The sequence below is a fragment of the Ischnura elegans genome, chromosome 7, assembly GCF_921293095.1.
Source record: "Ischnura elegans chromosome 7, ioIscEleg1.1, whole genome shotgun sequence".
Classification (NCBI taxonomy): domain Eukaryota; kingdom Metazoa; phylum Arthropoda; class Insecta; order Odonata; family Coenagrionidae; genus Ischnura; species Ischnura elegans.
Window position 1 is genome coordinate 64672226 of NC_060252.1, and position 27940 is coordinate 64700165.

Genomic DNA, 27940 nt, shown 5'->3' on the forward strand with positions numbered 1-27940 from the left:
GTCTACAGAGAAGCAACCGACACGGACCATTACCCCCATGCGTACTCCCACCATTATCCGCAACAGAAAGCATCGGTCATCAAAACATTCCTTGATAGGGCCAGAGTGGTTTCTGATGATTGCGCTCTGAGGAAAGAAGAGGATCACGTGAAGGAAAATTTCAGATGGAATGGCTATTCCGAAACTTTCATCCATCGCCACACGAGAATTCCAGAAAAACACACATCACAAGACTGCGTGGAGAGAGGGAAAACAACAAGCCAGTGGCCTATGCCACTATTCCATATGTCGTGGGAAATTTGGAGAGAATTTCTCTCGTGCCGAAGAAAGCAGGCATCGTGATGTGGCACAAAGCATTCAAGAAGATAAGTGACCTGTTTCCTTCTGCTAGCGACTGACTACATCCTCTGAACAGGGAAGGCGTGTACAGAATCCCATGCTCATGCAGGAAATCTTACGTCGGGCAGACAGGGCGTTCTGTTACTTCCCGTATAAAAGAACACAAACGGGCTATATTACATCGTGACACAGAGAAGTCGGCTGTAGCTGAGCATGCTTACTTGGAAGATGGACAGCAAATTTTAATCGACGAAACGCAGGTGTTAGCCCAAGAAAAATTTTATCACAGAAGACTAATTTGGGAGGCAATTGAAATTGAGAAATGCCCCCAGAATTTCAACCGAGTTGAAGGCGTTAAACTCAGCCAGACGTGGAAGAGAATCTTCCAGAAGAAACAATGGTGACAATGTTTCCAACATGGTTTCAGCTATGATTCACCACAATGGGGAAGAGTCCGCTCGCCACAAAGAGGACAAGGCTGAGTTCTTCTGACGTCAGCATCGCCCTCCTCCCCCACCACTCCGGTGGAGTGAGGAGGGTTGACGAGTACATTAATTGACAACATTTTTCTGATTTTTTATTCATTGCCTAATGATGCAATGGCCGGGAAAGCTCAACTTGCATGACAAAGTGCAATACGCAGCTGCTCCCGAAAGCCGCTGATAACGATCATAGTAAAGGCACATATTCAAAGAATTATACATAATGATCTCAGGTACAGGTTTATGAATACCAAGGCAGATACTTGAAAGCCTATGTGATATTCTGGGTACGCAAGTACTTAGAAAAATATGTCAATACTTGGACAAGTAAGCAAAAGCCTTCCGATATGAGGCAGATACCTAACCCATTCACCATGGATCCCGCCAAGTGACAGGGTAGTACACTGCAATCACAAATGGGGCCCCCCACTCGCCAGGGCATTTAAATGAATTAAAATATTGAGAAAAAAATTTCATTACTTGCACAATTTCACAACTTACCAGTCGCAGTGAATGGGTTAAATGCCTCCATGATAATTTAATCACCTCAACAAATACAACATGGATACCCCAGTGAAAACTGCTGCTTAATTATGCATTCTTCTGGGAAATTGCATACCCTCACAAATAGGTAGGTGGCCACTAAGTACCTTTCTGAATAATGGAGGACCTATATATGTACCTTGGTTGTTGAGCATCCCTCTGGGTTGCTCGATTACCATCTGGGTACTCAATTACTTGCCCTTGAGTACTCTTGGCAAACTTCTACAGTACAATTTTAAATACTGCTATACAATCATCAGATGCTCTTTGACATAATTTTGGGGTGTATTTAACTCAATTTAACTTTGTAGAAGATACCAATTAGCTGACATGATATTTGAAATAAAGTACTTTACAACTGGGTAGGCAGGAATAGGAAGAATTTTAAGGGTTGGGAATTATACACATTCCACATGCAATATTTCCCAGCACTTACGGATGATTTGAGTGACTTCTTGAGGCTCAATGCTGTCAACACCATAGCTCACAGTGTTAACTTGAACGACATACTTCTCTCCAGGAATCATATCGGTGACTTCTGCTTCATTATCTCTCACTGCTGGAAGCCTCACCCATCGGCCATCTTCTTCTGTCCGATAGCTGTAAGGTGGGAGTAAAGTAATTTAATTCAAACATAATGAACCAGCTGTGCTGTTACATAAACAAAAACTCAGCATGGAAAACATACTGAAAGCACACCCAATTCAGACAAATATTCTGAAAGGTCTCAACATCTGAACTACCAAAGTGTACATAAGTGACAAAACATTTTTGGAGCATATCTTCCAAAAACTTATATTGGGAAAGCGCGACAAATCCAAAAATTATGCAGGCAATTAACACTGCTGAAACTGTAAAAACGTATATTGTACCAAGATAATATTGTCTCAAAAGCCAGAATTTGGCTGTGCATACACACTCAAAAAATAATAATAATAAATAAACAAATGGGAGAAGCAAAGTGGTGATGACTAGGCATGCAGCAAATATTTCTCATACATGAATTTAATACACAGAAGTCAGTGATAATAAAACTAATGCGGATCTGACCATTTTACACAAAATAATCAAAATAATGAAACTTTGAACAAAAAATCAAGCAACTACAGCAATATTAATGTTATGACCATATTTTTGACAGAGAAGAATTAACATGCCTATTGGTGCAAAAGAAAAAGCAAAAAACCACATCATTGAATATTGGCATTCACTCAGAGAAAATGATGGAAAACAAAAGATTCACAGCTACTGCTAAACTTGAGTTCAATGAAATCAGTGGCGGATCCAGGGAGCAGGGGAGCAATGGCCCCCCTATTGCGGATCGAATGTACGCTACATAAAATAGAAATGGACCTTGTTAAATTCTAATTTATGACATGAAAAATAATGAGAGTCATGTAATGAAGGACAACAGTTCTTGATGATGCGAGAAAACAAAGGGAGTCATGTAATGGCATCCCACTCAATTTTTCTTCTTGAGGACAATTGTATTTGTGATTTATGAGCTAATATGAATTTTGGATTAAAGGTATATGTTTCAACTTTTTATAAAAAAGGAATAAAAATGTAATACATTACAGAAACTTACCATGAGGTAAAACTACTAAAAATGTACAAAAAAATGTTGTTTTAAAAACTTTATTCTTTGAAAAATTAGTAATGAGATAACCTTAAACTGTTATCACAAGCCTTAAAATTCACAACATTTTTGTAACCTCCCACACCCCAAAAACTTCTAGGAGGTCATCCCACAGACCCTCCTCTTAGCCCCCCTTGTCCCTATCCTGGATTCGCCACCAATTGAAATAATGGCAAGACAAGAATAAAAAATAACCCTCTAGATAAATCATGAGCTCAACTTCAGAACTAAATTATATCTTCTTACCGGATAGCGTACTCTGAAAATAGTGAATACAGAGGAGGCTCCCAACGAATGAGCACTGCATTGCTGTTGACTTTCTCAATAGTGAGGTTCCGGGGAGGATTAGGGTCTGCAAGGAGATAAATATGATGAAATTACGGAAAGAAAGAATCACTTTGAATAACGATTTGAATACATTATTCAAACAAATCCAATATAGGCACTTTATGATGCAAACATGGAAAGATAGTATTTAACCATTTAATAGAGCACAATAAGTAGGATTGATACCAGAACTGATGAGACATTTTTGCTAATTCTCACCAGTTTAGAAATAAAACATTTAATTCTCATATTATTTAAAATTATGATTTAAGTTATTAACTATAATTGATTTCAAATTTATTACATCCATTTATAAACATTTAAATTGGTAATCAAAGCTTGACTGTATTTTTAGATGATTGGATCACAAAATATAGTTAGCATTAAAATTTTTCAAACAAAATACAGAGTAAAATGGAAAAGTTTGTGGAACCAGTGTAGAATGGGTGACCATACTTTTCAAGGTATACATGATTACTAATTTTTTTACATGATCACAAAATTTTGGGCAGAAATTCACTTCCATTTCAGAACAATTTGCTAAATGGATTTCTACTTAGTCATGTATTTACAGGTCCACAAAAAGCTTTCAATAAATTTTGAAATTATGCATAAAATTTTCATGGAGTGTTTAGTAAAATAAAAACTCTCATAAATTGTCTACGCATAAAAACTTATTGATTAAAGTAAGGCTTTTGAGAAGCTCTAAAATGATTCAATGTAAGTACTTACACACTGCCTGGAAGTAATCATGAGGCTCACTGCGTAAACCATGACTGATAGCAAATACTTTGACATCATAACCTGCACCAGGATATAAATTCTTAAGTATCAGTAGAGAATCTTTGGTGATATTTGTAACTGCTTCTCCTAAAAAGCCAAAATGAGAAATACATGTCAAAATATGAGGTCAATAAAAAGGTGACAAAAAGAGCAACTTCAGAAATAAAGTGGAAATAGAAATTCTTTACCAGTATCATTCCTTCTGTATATGACTTCAAACTTCTCCTGCCGTGAGTTGACATCAGATTTCCAAGATATGTTCAAACCCTCTAACATTGGGCGAAGATCTTCGATGATCGGGGAAGAGGGTCCTGAAAAAGAAAAAAAGATATTGATAATAAAAACATTGTTTAGTCAGGGGCAGATTGAGGGTGGAAATGTGAACCCTCAATGCCCCATTATAGAAAGAGTTTCTGAATTTCCAACTGTGTTCAGGGGTTGATCTACAGCAACGTTTCGAAGACAGTCTGCCATCGTCTTCAAATGACCATCAAGTGGATGGTCCTCTCACCCTGAGAAGATGACAGACTATCCTTCGAAAAGTCAGACCCAATCAACCCCTGGACACTGTGGGAAACATGTGAACTCTTCCCACTGTTGATTCGCCTAGAAAACCAGAACATCCCCCCCAGTGGCTATTGCCTCAATTAGAGTATCGATAGCCGTGCTATTAATAAAGCCCAACATTGTACAAACAGTCTTCAGCAAGATGAAAATGAAATGTCTTAAATGCATTCATGAGAGTGAACATGAGTAGCGGCAGATTTAGGGGTGAGGGGTTAAAGGGTTTATGACCCCTCCTCAAATTTTATCTATTTTTTTAAAATTTCTATTAGTTTAATAGTTTTTGTATCCTTGTGAAGGAATGAAATGGAGGGCAAATGCAAATGCATGACAACAAGTTCCAAACTTGAGAGAAGTTTGAGTTGTATTTATCGTAAAGCGTAGCACTCACTACTGTAAAAACACCCCCCTCTGCCAAGGAGTATTCCATTATCCCCGAACCCTGGTCAAGATGCCCACCACAAATTTGATTCTGCATCCATCCCTGTACCAATTAGCCATCGGCTACAGTGATTTTTTTTACAACTACTCTGGTGGACATAAACTTTGCATTAACTGAGAGAAAAGGGCCAAATCAACAAATGGCAACAGAAAAGCATCACACTGAATGGGGTCCCAAGATCACACCTGCATTGTTTGCCACCATCACAGTGTAAAGGAAGAAAATAAAACTTTTACAGCAAAAATATTTGGGGAATGCTCTTTTTTACCTATCAAGCTCTGGAGTTAAAGGTTGATGATTGATCTCTATATGTTTCTATGTTACTACATGAATCAACTGATAGAGCATACCATACGCACAGTCCTCAAAAAACAATAGTTAAGGAACATGCCTGAATGACATACATAGAAAATGGCACAATATGGTGAAGGTCAATGGGGAAGGGAGGGATACATATCATGGACATTTGATAATACTTAACTCGACGTCAGAATTTTCATTGGTGAACTTAATTTTTAGTTATGAGAAAACAATGGCAAGATGAGGACATAAAATTAATATTTTCATAATAAATCTCTGAAGTCCACGAAAAAATGGGGTGAATGAACAACAAGTGAATGTGATAAAATGAACTGAAAGTGGATTACCAGTCTATCTTGAATACTATTTGATTATTCCCATTCCTTCACCATCATGTTTATAAATGATCTCCCTCAACCGTATGGTAACAAATATAATTAGGTTAACTACTTGCAATAGTACTTACTTGTTGCTTGAAATATAGAAGTCTCATTACTTTCCATTTTGTCACTAACAGCTTGGACTGTAATTGAATAGTTACGTCCTGGTAACAGAGATTCAAGATAAGCAGGTGGACCTTCAACAAATATGCTGTTGCTGTCTCCATTGAAGGTTTCAACTTCATAATAACTGATCTATAGGTAAAAAAGAAGAGACATGAGTCCACACAAACTTTCTCCTCATCAATCAAATTTTATGTTCCTTATATTTTGCACCCATTCAACAAGAGATTGCCCCATGCAAAACTATTAAAACAATGACTGCTGAGATAAAATCCACCAAAGAACGACATGTCAGACCAAATTTTTAAAAAATCCCATTAATTCATAGATTAATTCAGGAATATAAATAATATGGATATTTTGCCAAATATTTTTTTTCTTGCATAACAATATAATATACAGAGGAATTTAATCTCTATAAACACAGAGAGAAAAATTTGTGTTACATGTAGACATAAGTAATTGCATTAATATATGTACATATTTTCTCAGATGGTAAAAATTGGAAATCAAAAAGTACAGGTACCTTATATCTCTCTTGAAAACTGTTTGTGTCCGGAACCCATGATATTTTTATTGCACCTCTATCATCAATGGACGAGGAGAGGTCTTGCACCGGCAAAGGTTCTAAGGAAAAGATAGACTTATTTTCAATTCACAATATACATGCATATTTTGGTCACAACAAGTTCTCAGAACAGCTATAATAATGAGGCTAACTACCTCACAGAATTATTTCTTCCCCCATCAATAATTTCACACCAATTCCCAATTAAAATCAGACCTAAAATTGGTCAGTCAAATCTGGAACTTGTGAGCAAACTCGTATAGCATTCCATACCATAACCAATTTTTTCCAATGAAGAGATGTTCCATATTGTCCAATTCCAGATCTGAAATTTATTTTTAATAGGATACCAGTCTAATGATGCTTTTTGTACATTTTTTCCAAGATTTTTTATTTATTAACTTTTCACTGGCCTACGGAAAGCATGTGTATATTACAACAGCAAAATGTGTATGAAATTGACAAGCAAATACATAAATCAAGCTTAAATCTGGATTTAAAAATTATGGTTAAAATTATGTATGCAATGTCATTAATTTTTTCCAGGCTAAGATGTTTACGGGGATTGATATTTCAAAGGCCATCAGTTATCATCCTTAATTTGACAAGGATGGCATAAGGCAACACCTTCTAAACAATGGCTATTACTTACACCTTCATTTTGTAGAAAAAAACAAGCAGAAGGCTTACCTCAAATGCATTTTCTAGAAGAACATATGATATTCCAAATAACGTCAGTTATGAGAAGATATGTATACACATACCTATATTAGATGTAGGTATGTATATACTAGATATGTACATATGTAAGATATGCATGCATTCCATGGATATGCTCTCTCTTAAAGAGTCATGGTATGCATTTTGGCAATGTGAAATCTACCTGTGCATTATATATTATAACTTGAAGAGGGAGCACATCCATGGAAATAAAATACACTACACATACTTATGTTAGATGGGTTTTCATATACATACTTGCACGAGCCGATACAAGGCTCATGCACAGAAAAAATTTAATTTCTAGTGCATGCATCATTTTTATAAAATCCTTATGTTTATACTTACTAAGAGTGACATTTCCTGTGGCCGGCCAACTGGTAACTTTCCCAGAAACAGTCTTCACCACCACCTGGTACGTTCGTCCAGGCTCCAAGTTTTCCCTGAATTCCCAGACGTTTGGCTCTTCCCTATTCCGAGTAATGGGCGCCTGCCTCCGAACAGTGATGGACACTTGGTACTTATCAAACTCGCTGTGTGAAAATATAGAAGACAAATATTACACATTTTCTAAAAATTCATAAATGGTAATACGTATAGACAAAATGTGCAATCTCCCATGTAGCCGAGGAAAGTTGGATGCACACTAGATATGCAAAACTGAAAAATCAAGCAAGTATAAATATTACCTGATCCCATTTGGAGGCTCCCATTCGACTTGGAATGACCTTGAAGTGATGTACAATGGATCAAATGACACATTCACAGGTCTGAGAGGCACTGTTCTATATTGAGCAGTTGTTGGTGCAGACGTCTCATCCTCACTCACAGTATGAACTGATATGTTATAGGCACGTCCTAAAATTCAAAAGATATTGACCATGAGTTCCACATAAAATGGCAATGCCATAACCAATATTTTCCTTAAACGGCCATTAGGTAAATATTGCTCATAAAATATTAAGTCATCAAGAAAAAATAAAAGTGACCCTTTCCCCTCTGATCAGCTAGCAGCAGGTCAATGCGTAAACCAGTATAGGTACATACATACAGTTTTATCCTAACATACTACAGTTATCATCCTAACATCATTAAAGAAGTATTTAAGCACAAGGGTGTGGTAACTTCAATTCCTTAGGAAAATATTTTTATCACCCTTATTACCTTTATTACGTATATTACATGTATAGCCAGGAAATAGCTCTCTCATTTTCACTGAATAAAAACTACGGGTTAAAATTATCATTCATGTCTCTTCAGCAAACTTAATAGTTGATGGATTTTGCACATAAATTTTTGCATGACCGTACTCAGACATAATACCTATTTTTGGATGTCTTTTAAGAACTAATTTCAACGGATAAAGTATAGTAGGATGGTTCCTGAGAGAATTCCAAGACTGAATCCTAAATGTTACGGGAGACTCAATAGGACAGGAATAAGAAAAATAAAAGAGTCGGTAATGAGAAATATTACCATGCGAAGATATTAAGAATGGCAAACTTGATCCTAACACTTAAAACACTTTAGAGCAAGTTGAGGAATAAATATGACTGACCAGGTACTAGTCCCTTGAATGCTGCTTGAGCTGGTCCCGGAGGTTCACCTTCCTTCTCTACATACAGTACACTCTCCAGAGCATCAGGAGGATCAATAGATACCTGTAACAGGAAAATAAGGATATAAGCATTCTTTTCATCTGAACCCAAATTTAACTTTTTATAGGGTTTATATCACCCGTTTCAATAACTATATTATAATATTGAAAACATTATGCAACTTTATATAAATAAAAATACATTTATACATACAATTATTAATATTGACGGTATAAAATACTTTTCATACACCAAAAAATCAGAATCAATCAGTTCCTCTTCTCCTTCCATCAGTTCAGATTCATTTCAATTTTACCTTGTAATGAGTAAATATTCCGGCAGGGTATGGAGGCTGCCAAAGTACAAGGAGGGTAGTTTCATTTCTGAACCATACGATGAACTTCCCTGGAGTATTTGGCTCTGAAAAAAAGAAACATAATTTGTGAAAAGCCAAGTCTCCAAGACAACTGAAGAGTGTAATTAGGAAACACAGAATGGGATATGTATAATTCCAATCTAAACTAATGGACACACAGAGGTTGACACTTTAATATGTACTTTAGTTGACTTGCCCTATGTTTTTATATATACCAAGGGGGCCAATTAAAAATTAAATTAAACTTCATTTATCGCAAATTATGCAAAAAATTATGGTAGTCAGAAACTTTTCCCAAAATATAAATTTAGATATATTATGTAAAAATTTAGGAAAAATTATCACAAGGAATTAATTTTAAATGAGATGAAGAGAATTTTAAATTTCAACACAAAAAGTTACTTAAAGAACTGATGAATCAAATCTTTCACATGGCATGAGAGAGTATGTAGTACATAGTAATACTGATAGTGAGAGAAATAAAGTTAAGTATAGAGAAAAAAATAGCTGTGACTGAAATTCATATGCTTCTATTTAAGCGTCGTTTTACTATCCTCATCAGAGCATTTCTCTTTCCTGCTAAATAAGAGTAATTTAAAAATGTTTGAATATATTAATGACACAGCAGCATGGCACATGCAGGTGCAGGTGTATTTAGAAAGCAGGCAGTAGGTATTACTTTTAATCCTCTTTAGGGAAAATTATTACAGCGAAGTACTTACTAGTGGTAAAGTTTCGAGATGTGTAAGCAACACTCTCCTTGCTTTCATAGACAGTAAAGAGCTGAATTTGGTACGTGGCTCCAGGAGTCAAATTGTTCAAAGTGTAAGGAGATCCATTGGCTTCCACCTGGATGCTCATTCCCTTTCCTCCAGCTTCAGATAATGGCACAACCTGTTGATTAATATGATTACGAAAGAGTCAGATCAGTTCTTCCTTCAGTTCTCCATTCTGTCAGTACTCTGCTCCTCCAGTTCTTGAAGTCAGAACTGGTTCTGATGCCAAAAACAAGGGCAAATAAGGTCATAGTTTTGGGGGAGGGAGTGAAAGTTAATTATGACACAGTGCCTTGGTGGTATGCAACACCTCATAATGATGCACACGTCTGAGATCTGATATGCATATATATGGCTGAAAATTATAGTATTGCTATATGATTGATATCAATTGTTCTGTAACTAAAATCTAGGAGTGCAATAGCTTACTCTAATTGGGAAATAATACAACTTTGAAGTCACTACTGTTTATGCTGAGACATTGAGCTCCCCGGTGTTTCCTGGTTTTGGGATTTGAAATAAATATACATGACTTTTAGATATTCATCAATTATTTTTAAGCAATAGTTGTTATGCTGGTGAAATAAAAACTTATATTCGAGAGCCGCCTTAAAAATTACTACCGTTCCAATTTTTCCAGAAATTACAAGGGGACGGGGATGGCCACCCCCTTTTCATTTGCCACTGGCCAAAAATAACCAGAACTAAAAAAAACTTTAGTTTATTTGGAAAAAAAACTGGCATGAAACAAGCTTGCAGATCAAATTTTGAACTCTGAAAAATCCTCAAGAGAGGAGGATTTGCAATAAAACCAAAATTGAAATTAGTGCTGTGTCATTGAATCTGCCATCACCTCAAAATCCATCAAATCCTCAATATTCAAACAGTCAAACATGGATTCAATGAGATTTGAGCAAGAACATGAAAAACATAGATAACACCCATATCTTTGTAACAGTTAAAAAGTGAATTATGATTTCCGGGCCATTCCAGGGTGTATGGAAAACACCTCAGGGCAAAAGGGGGTGTGGGGATTTTTGAAATTGAAAACGTGATTTTTAGGACTCAAAAACAGTAATTTTGTATGAATATTTATTAAAATAAAGTATTTTTTGCTATCTTGCTTGTTTTTAGCATCTCTTTTAAAGGCTCAAGGGGTGGGGGTTGTTACCCGCAAACCCCCTCTCCTCCCCTCCCCCTCACCTCAGTGGCTACACCACTGATTAATACTACCCATCGATCTTTCTGTAACTGAAACCTAGGAGTGGAATATCCCACTCTACTTGGGAAATAATTCAACTTCAAAGTCACTATAGTTTATGTGGAGACATTGAGCTTCCTGGGTTTTCCAGGTTTCGGGATTTGAATCATTATGGACTTCTTCTTTGGTGTTCACTGAAATTGTTTCTCTTGCAGTCCATGCAAGAGCCACAAATAGTGCAAATGTGGGAACTATGAGTGGCATCTCTCAGTTGCCTGTCAATTGCTCACGAGGCATTTCTTTTTGGAGGAGCATATACAAGCATACTGTCAGTAAATTTTCAAAATTTTGTAAATTTTTTTATTATGGATTCAAGATTTGATTCTAATTCCCCGAAAGATTCGATTTTTTATTTAAATTCCTGGAAATTCAGAGCCAGTCTTCAGGTTAAACCAAAGAGTGTGTTACAAACCATTTGAAATGAATTAATTCCTCAAAATTTGCAAGAAAAAAGTTTTTTTTTAAAACTAGAAATTAGGCTCTTCATATTTCACTGTGTGATAGACGTCCATTTTTTTTAACAATTGAGATACAAAAGAATTGATTGTTGAAAAAAATTGTAGTTTACCTTAATTACTTTATTGAGGGACATTATAGATTGAGGGACAATAAGGAAAAGTCCCTTTCCAATCATTCTAAGAAAACCTTGTAAGAAATCAGAATGAAAACTAAAATTGTACTTGCCTTCAAACGATAACTTGAATAACCACCCTGAGCAGGGGCACTCCATGTCACTTGAGCAGTTTTCCCACTTTCAACAAAAACAGAGAGATTTGACGGAGGATCAGGAGCTGAAATAAAAGAAATTTAACAAACATTATTCTCGACCGATAGAACTTCTGCAAAAAAATATATAGTGACATCTAAGTCATAAAAAGGACGTACTTATTTACCATAAAAGGAATCAGGGAACATTCAAGTGAACCTTAAAGAAGAACTTCCAAATTTTTAATTAAATGTTACCACATTGCAAAGGAAGAAAGTTAATTAAAATGGAAAAAGCAAACACATAATGTGATGAATTTTCAGTGATACTACCACTTTTCTTGAAAGTATGAATTGCAATTCATCCCACTGAAGGAGGTAGCTGATCCACCAAAAATTCAAATATTTACTTACTTTCATATTTACTGCATGCACTAAAACCTCATGGAGGACAAGTTGCATACAGGTTATCTTTTTATATGAATATTCTTAATCCTTCTGAATGAAACAAATAATAGTCGATAAATAAATAACTTGTTCTGGAATAATAATTTTAGAATAGTCAAATGTACTTCTTTGAAAATGGTAATAGCACACAACTTTACTCTGCACTGACAGTGTGGTGAAGAAAATATAAGAGAAAATAAAGGCTATTAGGGAATTTCAAATTGAAAAAATGGATTAATGGATTCAACTAATGGATTAATGGATTCAACTAATGGATTAATGAATGCAGTTCCAACTAACACCATATGAGCCACCCAACTTCCAACTTATTCAGAAAAAATTGTGAAGCCCTGATATTTATAGCTTGTTTTTATAATCCAATATCATAATTAAAAATCCAGTAAAGAATATAAACAAAATGAGTGAGAGTTAACAAACAACCAGAGAAAACTAACTTGTTATGATAGATGCTGTCCATGTGAGGAGATTTTTTACAGTTGAGTTGGTGTGGTACAGCCAAAAGTCATAGTTTTTCCCAGGTAGGCCCTTGGAGAATTGGATGACATCGCCGATATCACTGGCAGTAAAAGTTGTGTTTGGCGGTGGATATCCATGAGGAGGCGTGTAATCCAGGCGATATGTGCTGCCACCCCTTCCACCGACACCTCCCCTACCTCCATTGCTTATGTTCCCTGGGATTTGTATCACAAGATCAGCGCACAGACATACCTATAAAAAGAAAAGAAAATGCAGAGTACAATTAATGAAAAGTATGAAATCATGTAAAGTGTCACAGCCTTCCTATAAAATCTCACAACTTCAAAAAAAACTTAGGCTTAAACATAAACACATGATAAATTTCCTTCGGAGGTTCTTAGCATGCCATCAAGAAGGCAGAAAATCCTATTCGATTAATGGTAATAACTTCAAACAGCCTCTTAATAGTTAGCTCCCTTTCAAACCCCTAAACCTTCCATGGGAAAATTAACAATAGAAAAATATATAAAATAACGCCCTCCACGGTGACTTGAAATTCTTGTTATTCTTCAATTTCCATGTTGTACATCTACACTCATTTCTATGAATTTCTGTGCAATGATCTGAGTAATCGCATGTTTAAACGGTGTTAATGACCCTAGTTGTGCCCATGTGTGCATGGGGCGAGTCAGCATCAAATTTCGAAGGTTTCTTGAACCCCCTGCGAAAGAGGAGTGCGTTCTCCCATGTACATTTTTTTAAATGCTCATTTTTTTAGGGATTTTTGGGCCTAATTTTCATATTTACTCTTAACAACAGATGAGATTGAACATTTTTAAACATTTAAGGACACAAAAACTATTAAAGTAATAAAAATTACAAATGTTTGATTAAATTTGGGTGGGCCCCATTGTTCCCCCCTTAAATGCGCCCTTGCCTGTGTGGAAGTGGGTAAAAATGTAATTTTTTAAGGCCCTTGTAAAAATGGCAGAATCAGGGGGAGCATATACGAGTGAATTATCAAAATAGGAGAAGATATCTCTCATCAGGTTTTCCCGAGAACACATCAATGGCTAAACATGCGAAAGAAGATAAATTGATGGATTTTTTCAAGGGTATTTTTACGTAAGAATTAAACTCAGGGTAGCAAGACCCAAGAAAACCAATTATTTTTCGTATTTTTTAGAGGTAAACTTAACAATGTATAGCAAAAATAAAAAAATCACTTCTACATTCTTTGCCAAATAGAAGACATGCCTTAATAAATATTTCGAGGCGAAAAACGACTTCTAAAAATGAAAGACAGAATTTTTGTAGGTGCGTGTTGACAAGTGATTCCTCAAGTCAATGACCGCACCGAAGGCGCGTTTCCAAAAAAAAGCTGTACCGGTGAGTCCAAACTCACCGCAATCCGCCAGTTAGCAAAAGACATTTATAATGTCGCATATGGTTGAATTTTCAGTGCAATGTGATTTTTCTATGAAAGGAAACTTAAAATTAAAAAAAGTAAATGCATAATCAAAAAAACAATTTAACAAATATTCGATTTTTTTTCAATTTAAAATAACTTTTTGTACCAATCTCGTAACTTTTATTTAAAAAAAAATATTTTTTCCTGCTTTACTCTTGAATTTGCTAATGCAAATTGCTTACATATTTTGTGTTTTTTCCTTTTAGATAATTCTTTTACATATTATAAATATTTAAAACTAAACATAACTAATTAATAACCTATGATTAGAAGGAGGTTAAGACACACGAAAGACTCATAGGAGTGTTGCAAGTTAAGGCAGTGTATGCGTTGTAGAGATAATTGGATTGTAATCCAAAAATGTCTGTAAAAAATGTGTTGAATTATTGCCCTTCAGCCTGGAAGTTTATTCCGTTAGAAGGAGGAGCAGTTGTGAAAGGAGAAATAATTTCTTCTCCATAAACTGAAACCCTTATAAGTATCGGCATTGAAGAATTCTGTCCCGTGTGATTTCATCTGCCATTTCTGACCATTCGTATTATTATCAGTAACGTTCATCAATGTGAGGATTTTTTTTCGCAGCGCGGAAAAAAATCAACGGGCGGCGATAAAACAGGAACAGCAACATTAACGGAGCCGCGCACAAATGGACACGAAGCGGGACCCGCATGTCGATTGCACTTAAAAAGAAAAGCGAGATGGCAAAAAGCACGTGAGAACATTCGAACTCGATTCCTCACTGACCCATTTCCCCACTCTTCCGACACTGCAGGTAGCTAAAGCTTTTACTCGAGGGAAAAGAAAACACCCAAAGTTGACGTGTTCACGACGCAAGAGGTCGAAGTAGGCAGAACGAGATGGATGCAGGTAGCGAGGTCAAATTGGACACGTGCAGGTGTGAAAATAAGACCGATATTAGGCAAAGAGGCCTAGCAAGAGGATAGTCGGCAACTGCACACGGAACCAGTGCTTAATTTAGGCAGGAACGCGCTGCGTTGCGCTTTTCAAATGTCAATGCGCGATCCGTCATACGGCTTATGACGCTAGCTTACGGAATCGCTAGAACGTCCATGACGCGACGGCCGGAGCCAATGGGACTGCATAGAGGAGGCCCAATTCCATCCCATAAAAGGCTGATTTCAGTTGCCGCTTCGGTCACATTTTAATCGATTTTCAATAATGTTCGCGACGCGATGATGCGTGCAATGCGATCCACTTTTATCCAATATTTTGCAATATAATGTTTGCCATTGCGAGGAATAGCATTGAAAAGTAATGAATTTGTTAGATCAATTCATCATTCGTATAAATTTCGATTAATACCTCTAATTATACATTATTTCACCGTGGAACTCGGATCAATTTGTTCGCTAGCAATGCGAGTGGCGACTTCTGTAAACCCATTTAAATGTGCGGTGGGTAACAACAAATTTAGAGGCCGACTTGAGGATTCTCTTTTGTAATATTCGTGGCCGGAGCAGTCATAACTCCACTGTGTTTCGATGCACGCGAGTCATAGGTATGCCATTCATAGAATCGAGGTGCTGGAACGGTTTATGATGAAGACAGCATTGTGCTTTGAGAGCGTTTTTACTGATTCAAGTCCGACTCAAGACAGTTTTTAAGCGAATGTCTGAAGTAAATTTGATACGATTTGCCTTCATTGGTGGGTGCCTTATATAGAAATAAAAAGTTTAAAAATGGCACCTTTTTATACTTGGCAAAACAGGATTCTTTAAAGTAATTTTTACCACGAGTTTTAAAAAATCTGAGGTTTAAGGGAGAATTTTATGCGAACTTTTCAAAATTCCAAATATAACCTAAATTTCCCACGAACCTGAGCATCCCCCTAATCTCAGTGGCTACTACCTCAGTGGGAGTATCAATTGCGCTACTATTAATAAATCCTACATTGTACAAACAGTCTATGGCATGATGACCAATGATACGAAACCAATGGCACGATGAAAACGAAACATCATAAATCGATTCATGGGAGTGAACATGGGCAGCGGTGGATTTAGGGACGAGGGTTTATGACCACTCCCCAAATTTGATCTATTTTTCAAAAATTTCTATTAGTTTAATACTTTTTGTATCCTTGTAAAGGAATGAAACGGAGTGCACATCCAAATGCAATGCTACAAGTTCCAAACTTGAGAGAAGTTTGAGTTGTATCTTTTGTGAAACGTAGCAGTGCCGGCCTCGGTGGCGCCGGGGTATCGTCCTCGACAGCTAACCTAGGATCGCTGGTTCTAATCCCGGCTGGGTGAATTTACTACCATCCCAGGGCACGGAAGAATGTGATTGCCATATAAGTAAATTAAAGGACTAGCTAGTCCTAAATTCGCTAGTAACAAAGACAGCTTCTTTATTATTATTATCATTACTTTTATATTATTAACACTCGCTGCTATAAAAAAAAACAAGTTCAAAAATTAAATAAGCTTTGTCCCAACTCGTAAGGCATTAAAAAGCATGGATTTGGGTGCCTTCCGAGGGATACTCCCCGGACCCAGGTCATCCCCCAAAATTGATGATGAATCCGCCCCTCTAGCGGTGGTAATAGGGTGGTTTCCTATTATTTTTTTATTGCCTAAATCGAAAGATTATTACTCCTGGAGTACGTATTTCACGCTTTTAGATTTTCGAATGACGATATCTATTTTTCGCCATTAAATGAAAAGTGAAAATTTTCAAACGCGCGAAAACGCGACGCGTAAGTATGAATGCCGGGAAATCTCTCCGTGTGGCGTATTTCTGGTTCCCGCTGCCGCCCTGTGAGGTGACCTTGGGGCGAGTTGAGCGCTGATACGACGCAGGCTGCTAGCGGGTAGCTGAGTACCCTGCTGGCTGGTAGCGCTTGGCTTAAATAAGGATTATTAATACCTTATCAAATGAAGAAAACTTTCCGACCTTAGCCAGTTTTAATAAGTGATTATTAAGACATGTTTCCCTGAGCTCTGCGCCTCATGCATGCATTGGTAACCTCAGACGATGTATAACTCCTATCCTCTCGTATGGAAACTAGGTCCCTGTGACGTCACGTGGAGTGACATCGCATGGGCGCCAATCTGGCCCTTTTCAAATGAGGATAAAAATGGACCATTGCCATTCGTCTAAACCGGTATTTCTAAAACGAAATAATTTGTATATTATGAATACAGTAATGGTGGGTAACGAATCGCAATCAATGCCTTTCGTTTTCTTTGATGAAGGAAACTACCCTATTTAGCACGAGTGCAAACGTGGACACAACACGATTTTCCCAAATTCGGACTAAGCCAGTATGGATCGGGCATGAATTTAAGAGCAAGAGTATATTGAGCACCACTAACTGATTATGGCGATGTCAAATCAGGATAGATCAACACATAAGACAAGTATACATAAAGGGAGAGGCATTCGGACAAGATCTTTCATCATCGCGAGAAAAAAACATCCACTTTACAAAACAGCACCATAATCGTGCAGTGGGGATCACGAGGATTTAACGTTTTTGGTCGCACCGCCGAGTTCTTTTTTTCTTCCAGCAGCACATAACTTTCTCTCTTTTTTCACCAACGTCTCAGCGTTTCAAATGAAACCATATCGAGAATCTACTCCCAGGAGAGCAAAGCTACAGAAGAGCAGTCAAAGTTGTTCACTAGTCTTCTCGATGACATGTGAAATGCCGGGTCCTCATTTTGTTTACAAAGATCAGAGCGAACTTAAAAAGGTCACGTGGCAATTTTACAATAGGCTTCGCTTTTTACGGCATCATCGCTTGAATAAAAAAAAGCATTTTGAATTTTAGAAAAGGAAGTTGACAATATTTTTCAATGAGCAGTATTAGAAAGCGGTTTATTTCAACCATACCCCGCGAACGGCTGTGATATACCTTATACATATGAATTTCCAAGGGAAAAAATCTCCTGGACCGGTAATGGAACCACGGACCTTTGGCTTTTCGGGTAACGGCGCAGACCGTCCACCACTCAGAGCACCGTGGTACTTCCAATCCATCTACTATTACTATCTTACTTTGTTGAACTCGAAATGCCATCAATTTGTTTGGTGTTTCTTTTCCCCACAAGAGGGCGGCCCGGTCGCGTCGCCACGAATATTAATGGAGTCCCCCCTTTGCGCGCGGCATAAGGGGAGGGAGTCTGTCTCTCAGCGGCATTGAGGTGGGTCGTTCAACCTCTTGATTGTGTAATTCGGCACGACATTCCGGTTATTGGGATAACTATATTTTTGTTTCTTGTGTAATCATGAACGGAAATAAAGTTCATGTGAAGATTAACGCAGCCTCTCTTTTTTATGGTTGCAGATAATGCCAATCGGTAACATCCCGTCAACATACTTTGTCCCTTTTTTAAGTTTCTCATCTAAAATACAGGATATAAACGTGTGGTCTCATTTAATACATACAAAAGAGAACGTCTGTGCCTTTGTCTGTCAGGAGTGCATTTCCATACGGCGCACAGTGGGCGGAAATCGGAAAAAGCCGGACAAAATTACAAAATGGCTTTTTTCGAGTTATAAACTTGAAACTTCGCAGGTATATTAGAAAATAATTGAAATTTATTGATATGTACTTCATTTGACATAGATCCTACCCGTTACTGAGATACAGAGGCTCAAACGTGAGCAAATTTCCATAAAAACGCCCGTCTTCAATTTTCTCTGAAAATCTTCCAAAGTAAGTGAATGGTGAAGTTATGGGTGGATTCTTGCCGAATAAAAAACCACATAATCTGTTAGCATGGTGTTTTTTCTTTAATTTTCCGTAATCTTAAAGAATACAGCCCATAAATTCTTACCGTGCAGTAACAAAATGGCGGATACTGTTTTTCGACGAAGTTTTACATTTAGGTAGAGTTTCAAATAGGTTTTCGGCAAGGTCGCGCAGAGTAACTTATATGAGAGCATTGTTTGAAGATTTCTTGAGGTCTTTATGCAGTTTTCTTTGAAATAAGTTTGCGTCGCCGGAAATTGCATTGATTTTTCGATCGCGCGGCAGGGTTCTTCTCCGCGCGTCGGGAGTTGGATTAGCCGCGCCGCGGTAAGGTTATTGAAGCTGTATGGGTTTTAACGCTCAAAATTCACCGTTTTTATGTTTTGCTTCAAGACACCGATTCTCAAATGGTCTATGGTGAAGACAGTGGAGGTTTTTCATGCGATGTACTTGCACGTTTCATCGAAGTTCATTTCGTTATCTTTGGATACGATCGAAGACCATGCTTCTATTAAAAGCGTTCAAACCTCGACAAAGTGAGTTGTTTTCCTGGGACTCATACAAAAAGACCTACCAGAAAGATACCAGCTGAAACCCTTATTAATAAAGCGTCATTAAATCTAATTTTTTACTCTTGAGATGAAGAGAATAATGTTCAAGAAGATGGCTAATAATGCAGTGTTCAGTGACTTAACATTACTAATCATGAACATAGATTACTGATGGCAAGTAAATAATGTAAATTTTATGGACGAAAATTATGGATCGCGTGACAATCTCATGTTCTGCACCTACAGTAAGCACTAGAAAGTTGTTGAAGCAGATACGATGAAGACAGGGTAGTTTAGGTAGACAATTCCACGGGAACTTCTAGATTTTTTAAAACGTGTATCATACCCTCAGTTCTACTTTGACTGTGGTGAAGGAAAGTTAAGTTCTCTTGAGTGCGCAGAATTTGTGAAAGTGATTTTAATTTGCTTGTGGAGCGTAGAAATTTCAAACTTCCACTTGCCTGTAAGTACGTTTTTGAATAAATCCCCGAACATCTTTTTCAAAATAGTTATTTTAATTTATATTATCAATTTTAGCTGACAATTTTCTTAGCATTCCTTTCCTAACTAAAATAAATTAAAATTTAAATTATCAAATGCCACTGTTTAAATTCCAATCGATACGGCATATCCAATATGCATTCAGAAAATCATATGTGGCAGTGCAGCGTACACAAACTAACAGAATATTTATCGATATCAGGTGAACGATATTTTACATCTCCTAAATTATTCATACCCGACGCTATTGCACCGCAGATTTAGAACCCCATGATTCAGCTGTCCTTCAGTGTGTTGCAAACTAAAAACTATCGTTCTTCTTAATTTCGAAATGACTATACTTCCCTGTAGGATAATAAATTATATGGGTTTTAAGATTAAGAAAAAATTAGGAAAATAAGGTAAGCAATGTAAGCATTACTTTTCCGTTGATCATGGTCAGTAGTAAACAGAACTTGATCGTGTAAAATCCAGAGTTGAAATCATTAAGGCCATCCACCTGCTTTTCGATATAGGTAATGTCTTTCTGATTTTGTAACTTCTTTTGTCTCTTTTTTTCGCCTAAAGCGGATGTGTCGACGTCGGCAGTGGATTTTCCCAGATAGTGTCATCTAAAATTGTAGAGCCTATATGTGAGAAGTGCCTCCGATGCAATTTAAATTCTTTATCAAAAGTTTAGAGATAAATGTAATTAACCAAGAGAAAGTGGAAACTTCAGTTGTTACCTGTAGCGCTTTGTTACCTGCTGCTTTTTAATCAAACTAAGAGATACAAGGGAACTCATGACTAGGAATTTATCTGAAGCATCCACTTGTTGCCACATTTGCTTATATTGAGGGTGGCCCGAACTTCCATCAAAACCGTACTTAGTGATTAATCTGTAGTTCACCACACATTTTAATTCTTGAGAGGTGGAAGTGGTGGCTAAGCAGGCTATTGTTCCCAATATGGTGTGGTTCAGTGGTGCTTGAAGGTTTACTTCGCACATGGTCTCAGTTATTTTAATTCCTTCGTTATAAGCTGCCTTTTTTTGCTATCGCTATTCTATCATAACTGGGATACAATTCGTGTCCATGGCTCAGAGCTGTCATACGAAAAGACCGATGTTGACACTTGACAAATCAGAGGCAATCATCAATGACAGTGCCTCTTCCACTGTCATCTCAGGGTGGACTTTTTCACTCGTCCTCCACTTTGAAAGAACTCTCTTAGCCCGAGTAGGGGTCGTAGTTGTTATTTCTGCAATTAGGTGAGCTGCTGCAGTGTCTCCCCTCTCTCTCAAACTCACAGATGCCGCGAGAGCAAGCTCAGCAGTAGTAGCAGTAGTTTTTAAAGTTTGAATTTTCTTCTGCGTGATCTAACACATTAGGTGCGACATGGCCGCCCTGGAATGCCTGGCAAATATAATATGAATTTTGTAGCATGAAGCTACAGGGGGAATTTTATTTAGTCAATCAATTTGAGAGGAATAGATTTTTACAAAAATGCAATACTCAACCGACTGTCGTTAAAGTATCGGCAAAGTGATGCATAACAAATTCTGGAAATGTTATAGAGTCAGCGAGCCAACTTTTGTATCGACACTTAAATCATTCATTATATCGAGAACTCTCTACCCATTTCTTAAGGTATGGCCATAGAATGCGTTTTGTCAGGAAGTCATTGAGAAATTTCAGAGCATCAGGGCCTTGTCTTAAATTTAGCCTCCGCGATAAATAATGGAGCAAATATTTTTTACCGAGTGAATGATTTTTTTACCAATTCCAATATTATTTTGTAGATATCAAGTCATGTAATAATGTGATGTGGCATTTTCTATGGAATGGCGGATGGAGCCTATGTAAAATTTAGAAATAATAAATAAGTCGAACCTATGGTTATCCAATGCCCTAATGTGTACACGGGGAGGAACGTATGGTAAACGCGTAAAGACATGGTAATCTGTATGTCAAAGTAGAACTGAGGGTATGATGCACATTTAAAAAAAGCTAGAAGTTCCCATGGAAATACCTCCGTTAAGACGGCCAAGGGCTCCGCTCCAGGGTGTCATAAAACGACCGTTTTCGATATTAGAATCCTGAGGGTCAGGGATCGGTGATTGAAAAAGGTATAAGGGTTTCAGATGGTATCTTTCTGGTAGGTCTTTTTGTATGAGTCCCAGGAAAACAACTCACTTTGTCGAGGTTTGAACGCTTTTAATAGAAGCATGGTCTTCGATCGTATCCAAAGATAACGAAATGAACTTCGATGAAACGTGCAAGTACATCGCATGAAAAACCTCCACTGTCTTCACCATAGACCATTTGAGAATCGGTGTCTTGAAGCAAAACATAAAAACGGTGAATTTTGAGCGTTAAAACCCATACAGCTTCAATAACCTTACCGCGGCGCGGCTAATCCAACTCCCGACGCGCGGAGAAGAACCCTGCCGCGCGATCGAAAAATCAATGCAATTTCCGGCGACGCAAACTTATTTCAAAGAAACTTATGTCACTTTATACAACTTCTGTGATTGGACATCCTGCCGGGTAGGCACACCTCTTAACACGCTCAAAGGTAAAACATAACTCAAAGAATTCTACCCCTAACTATAAGTCCTCACGATGCAAACCTCCTGCTGGTGTATGCGTTCACACGACGTTTTTGGTAGGTATCGTATACTTATTCCTGACTCAAAGATCGGTGCTGTGGAGCGGGGTGTATGCTGATCCCGTGCGTGGTATACGGAAATCGTTTTTTTCATTCCTTGCTGTGACATATTTATCATCAGCATACCTGCTTTGTTACTTTAGCTGAAAATCCTGCAATCTGACCCTTCCCGAGCAACGTCGGGTGGCCTGCTAGTTTAATGTAACCTTAGAATTTCACTCAAGTGATTCAAACCGAATGTTGGTTGAGGGTAGAACACATCCCAGACGAAGCCATGGGCAAGTGTATTTTACACATTCAAGGTAATGGAGCCAGTTCATTTCTCTGGGTTACATCGCACTTCGAGGATTTTGCTTTCAGGTGTCGGACGGCTTCCCCCGAGATTTTAATCCAGGACCCTTAGATCACGGCCAAGCGATCTACCCGCAAGGCTACAGCGGGAGGGGAGATGATAAGAATAATTCCTAAATGTTCCGTGTAACCTTGGCGCAGCGAGGAGGGGGTTTTGGGGGTTAAAACCCCTCCCCAGAGCTCAGATAAATTTTTAAGTTTAATCCACTTTACTTAATTGGATTGATATTACTAATAGAATAGTGTAAGATTTAATAAAATATCCTTCAGAAAGCCGTAAAACTCACCATTTAGAACCGTGTATCTTAAAATTCCGCAATTTATTAATCTCGCACCTACCGCTTATCCTGGTGGTTATTCCACACCCTCACACACCCCGGTAATAGTTGCACCTAGACCCCCCCCCCCCAGCCTTAATTCCTAGCTGCGCCCCTGCCGTGTAAAGCCGGTCATCATCCTAGGTCAACAATCCTAAGATTGGTTTGATGAAGCTCTCCATTCCTCTCTCCTATCCCCTAGCCTTTTCATAGCGACATATTTGTTCTATTTTACATCCTTTATAACCTTTCCCATGTAACTCATTCGAGATCGTCCCTTGCCCTTCTTCCCTTCCACCTGTTCTTCTACGATTGTTTTTATAAGACCATAATGCCTCATAATGCGGCCATCTAAGTTGTCCCGTCTTCTGCTTGAGGTTTTCAAAAGACTTCTCTTTTCTCCCACTCTTCTTAGCACTTCCTAATTACTTACTCTGTCGGTCCATTTTATCTTCATCATTTTGCGTTAGCGTCAAATCTCAAATGCTTCCACTCTTGAATTTTCTGCTTTTGTCAACTTCCACGTCTCGCTCCCACGGAGAAACATGCTCCTATCTAGCATTTGATGAATTCATTATTTTAATAACAATATGCTAACCTTATACTGAACTAGCCCTCCCTCCGAAAGATATAATTCATTTCAAATTCAAATTTTTTGAAACATTTTTACGTCCGTGTGCTGTACATGTGGGAACCCTCTTGCATGCTGGTGATTAATCAACATCTAAAAACACCCCAGAGGTGTCTAGCAGGGTATTATGTAGATGTAGATATAATCTACACACGCTACTGTACCGAGAAAAAATCAAGCAGCTGATAGGAAAATGCCACTCTTTTCATTGCTACCAGTTCCATCTCGATGCTCCGACACAAAGTAATGCATTGGAAAAAAAACGAATTTTCCCCCAGCACTAAACATGGCCTCCCACACTCCTCCGAAGCCAATCAGAAAAGCAATCTGTCACCGAAGAGCTCCTTATGGTCCCTTTGAAGTCCTCATATCTCCACCCACTCAACCCAACCCTCTTGTACTCCCGGAATCCACTCACACGATCGCAGAGAAAGCTGATCATTTATTTTCGTAGCGCCGCGGAGCGCTTTAAGTGGGTCAGTCCCCAGGGCATGGACTGAGGGAGAGGAAGTGACGTCACTGGCGCGAGACGGGATTGGGATTGTTTAAAAAAAGAAGGTATTCCACCGATTAAGTTAGGTTTACATGGAGCATTTTTCCGAATAATCCCGACCTATACCTCTTCTCAGATTGAAATTCCCAGTTCAATTCACGAATACTGTAATCAACAAAGAGCAATTCACTATCTTCACAAGGTCCCTGAACAATAATTGAAGGTTATGAAAAAATAACGGTATGAAAAGGTATGTAATGAATGAAATTATGATCTTAGTTAAGCGGATTATATCATATCGATTCGTCACGGACAAAAATAACTTTTTCTATATTTTGGAGGTAATGCATGAACTAATACAACAAAATGCACTTACTTGCGGGATAAAATTAGCTACAGAATATCAAACTCATTTTTTTTAAGCGTCCCACAGCCAAATGATATTTCTTCCATGTACTTCCCTCTTCAATTCGAAATAAGGCCGACTCAGTTTCATTCTATCTAAAAATCATCTTTTCTTCCTTTCTCTGCCTCGTTTACCCAACATTCTACCCTATAGCACTGTTTTCAACATCATTTCTCCCTGCAAATTAATCGCTCTATCCACACTTTCCGTCTCCACCGTCTCCTCCTAGAAGCTGCCTCTCCTCACCCACAATGTGCAGCACTTTTTCGCTCCTCTCCTTTCCGACCGCATTACTTTCCCCATTCTTCTCACTCATATCTTAAATAGTGATGGAGAAATCAATTTCGATTAAAATCGAAGATCAAATTTTGAACGTAAAAGATTGAGGATATCGAGATCTAGCCTTCATCGTCGAGTTTAGATCCAAACTCAATTTTTCAGCTACAATCTTGACCATTATATTTGATCTCATCAGCGTCATTACCGGCCTACAATAAAGCCATCCCTCCCATGTGAATACTTCTCTCTACAGCAAGTAAAATTGAAAAGCACCCCTTCGATCATCAACAAAACATCGCAATTAATAGACCTTTCTTAAAAACTTGAGCGAAGCCTAATGGTTTCAAGAGGCAATACCAAATCTTTAATATACGAGAATTCTTAAATTTTCACTATTAATAATGCACGGATAAATTCTTTGTTGATAAATGATAAATTCTTTGTTTTTTTGGGGATTTTTCTTATACATCTCAAATGCGTAGTTTGAGTTTTTTTCGAATTAATAATAAATGTGCTTTTGCGCAAACTGTACTTTTTTTTAAAGACAATTACATTTTTTTCGATTATTCGATCTTTCGGTTAAAAATTCAATTGTTGTGAAAAAGTCGGACACTTCATTTCGATTAAAAATCGATTGCTCGAAAAATCATTTTGATCGACGTTTTTCCACCCTCGAACGCCACCAGTCTTCTTCCGTCCTCTTTCCTAGCATAAGTAAAACTTCCGCCTAATTTCCAATATTCCTACAACGGTAAGAAGTGAGAGAAGAGATTAGGAGGGAGACGGAGGAAGTGGGAGTGTCTAAGCGGAGGAAGAAACATGCACGCGTGGGATGCATTTCAACTAAAGCCTGAATCACACGATGATTTTTTCCATCCCTTTTTTTTAGGGACAGCTCCATCGATGGCAGAAAAATGACAGTTTTTTGCGATAATTTTCAGCGATATCTCGAAGGATGGGATTTCCATTTTCCATCACTCGGCAGTGGCGCCGACTCCATGGGGCCTGAGAGGGCCCGATCCCCCTCAAAACTTAGATTTGGGTGTGAGGAAAAAAATGTGCCAGGCTTGTCGATCTTCCCCGGAGTGTCCAGATATCGAGATTCGAGTTATCAGGGTTCTAATGTTGATCATATGACTCTTCTAAAATGCTTAAAAAACTTAAAATTCACTACTTATAAAATTTACCGGGGCAAGATCCCCGGTTTGGGCCCCCCAATATTTTTTGTAAGTCGGCATCCCTGTTACTCGGTCCCATTTTCCGTCGCGAGACACAAATGATACAACATCGCGCGATTGCAAATTTTCACGCTAGTTGAAAATCGACTAAACCCCATGCTAATTCTACCTTGAACTTAAAGGCTGAATACCACGATATTTTTTCCAGTCCTTTGGAGGGAGAGCCCCTGCGACCACACCAGCGCGCTGGCGGAAAAATAATGACGGATTCTCGCGATCATTCTCCGCGATGGCTCGAGGGATGGGATTTCCAACCCTTTTTCCATGATTCGGCACGTCCTTTTTTCCGATGCAGAAACCATAGCTTGAACCGTCCTTCAGCCAATAAGAAGCACGGTCGCTAACGGCGCTTGTAACTCCACGTTTGGGTTTTAATTGAATGACAGTACACGGAAACTCACGGATTACACGATGGAAAAATGAATGGTGGGAATGAACATGTGATGCATAAAAATGATAAGCCGAGCGATCATTTCTTTGGTCCCTGAAAAGCTATCGCTTGAGCTATCTCTCAACTGAAACGGGACGGAAAAAATGATAGCGTGATTCAGGCTTCACACACACCTCCCTTCTCTCCCGCCGCAGCGCCACCCGCAGTCCATTAACGAAAAAAATGAGGGGGAAAAATTTTAATCAGACGTGAAATTCTCCTCCCCCCTTCCGCCTTCCAACACAACCTACGAATGAAGGGAGCACACATTACGGGCTTGCTGCTTTGTGCCCGGGACGGGTCCTGAGTTTACGAGATCGACGACCGTTCTTTTTTCATGCGCTGAAAGTTCCATCATAAAGCACGTCCCTGTTTTAACAGCAACGAAAAATAAAGATGAAAACCTCGTGCAGCCGAATTATCTAGCAACATAAAACATATTAAGAAATAAGAAATATCAGCCCACATTCTTAGGATTATAATGAATCCTTCTTGAGCAATGATAACGGTATAAAATACAAGCAAATTGAATGGGTAAAAATACCCATCATAAAATACCGGTTATCAGAAAAGTACAAAAGAAAAGCAGATACGGAAATAATACCTATGATACATCTTTTAGTATTACTAATATAAGTTCATTATAATTACGTAAATCAGTCCTTCTGTGAGCTGTATAATGGTAGGTAGTGAGCATTTGATCGACAAAATTATAACTTGTGTTAGTAGGGGGATTCCTAATTGTATGAAAGCAATTAAAAATGTACACGTAAAACTTATACGGATAGGGAAAACATTAATCTATATACAATTTTCTCATTACAACATTGCGACAAAACCAAAGACAAAAATAAGAAATCACTTCAGCTGGATATAAGGATCCAAATTATCTGTCAACGCAGCAGGAATTGAGTTAACGCCTGAATGGAAACTTCGAGATTAGGGACGAAGGCAAGGACACGGAAGAAGAAAAGCACAGAAGCAAGGAAATCACTTTGAACTCCTTGATTACGAAGGAGCAGGGCGGCTGATGAATAAATTCGAACTCTCGGT

The 27940-nt window shown here is 38.0% G+C and overlaps 1 protein-coding gene across 2 annotated transcripts in view; it reads right to left on the reverse strand.

Annotated features, from left to right (window-relative positions):
* LOC124162078 (tyrosine-protein phosphatase 10D) overlaps window positions 1-27940 on the reverse strand; it is a 283105-nt gene that overhangs the window by 22160 nt on the left and 233005 nt on the right. For both annotated transcript variants that reach the window (XM_046538438.1, XM_046538437.1), the window contains exons 2-14: window positions 12829-13102; window positions 11906-12012; window positions 9907-10078; window positions 9125-9228; window positions 8769-8871; window positions 7900-8068; window positions 7559-7743; window positions 6449-6549; window positions 5886-6054; window positions 4302-4424; window positions 4063-4200; window positions 3250-3355; window positions 1801-1964 (exon numbers count right to left, since the gene is read on the reverse strand). In XM_046538438.1, coding sequence (XP_046394394.1) covers window positions 1801-1964; window positions 3250-3355; window positions 4063-4200; window positions 4302-4424; window positions 5886-6054; window positions 6449-6549; window positions 7559-7743; window positions 7900-8068; window positions 8769-8871; window positions 9125-9228; window positions 9907-10078; window positions 11906-12012; window positions 12829-13102 — 1915 coding nt within the window. The remainder of the gene's footprint in view (window positions 1-1800; window positions 1965-3249; window positions 3356-4062; window positions 4201-4301; window positions 4425-5885; window positions 6055-6448; window positions 6550-7558; window positions 7744-7899; window positions 8069-8768; window positions 8872-9124; window positions 9229-9906; window positions 10079-11905; window positions 12013-12828; window positions 13103-27940) is intronic.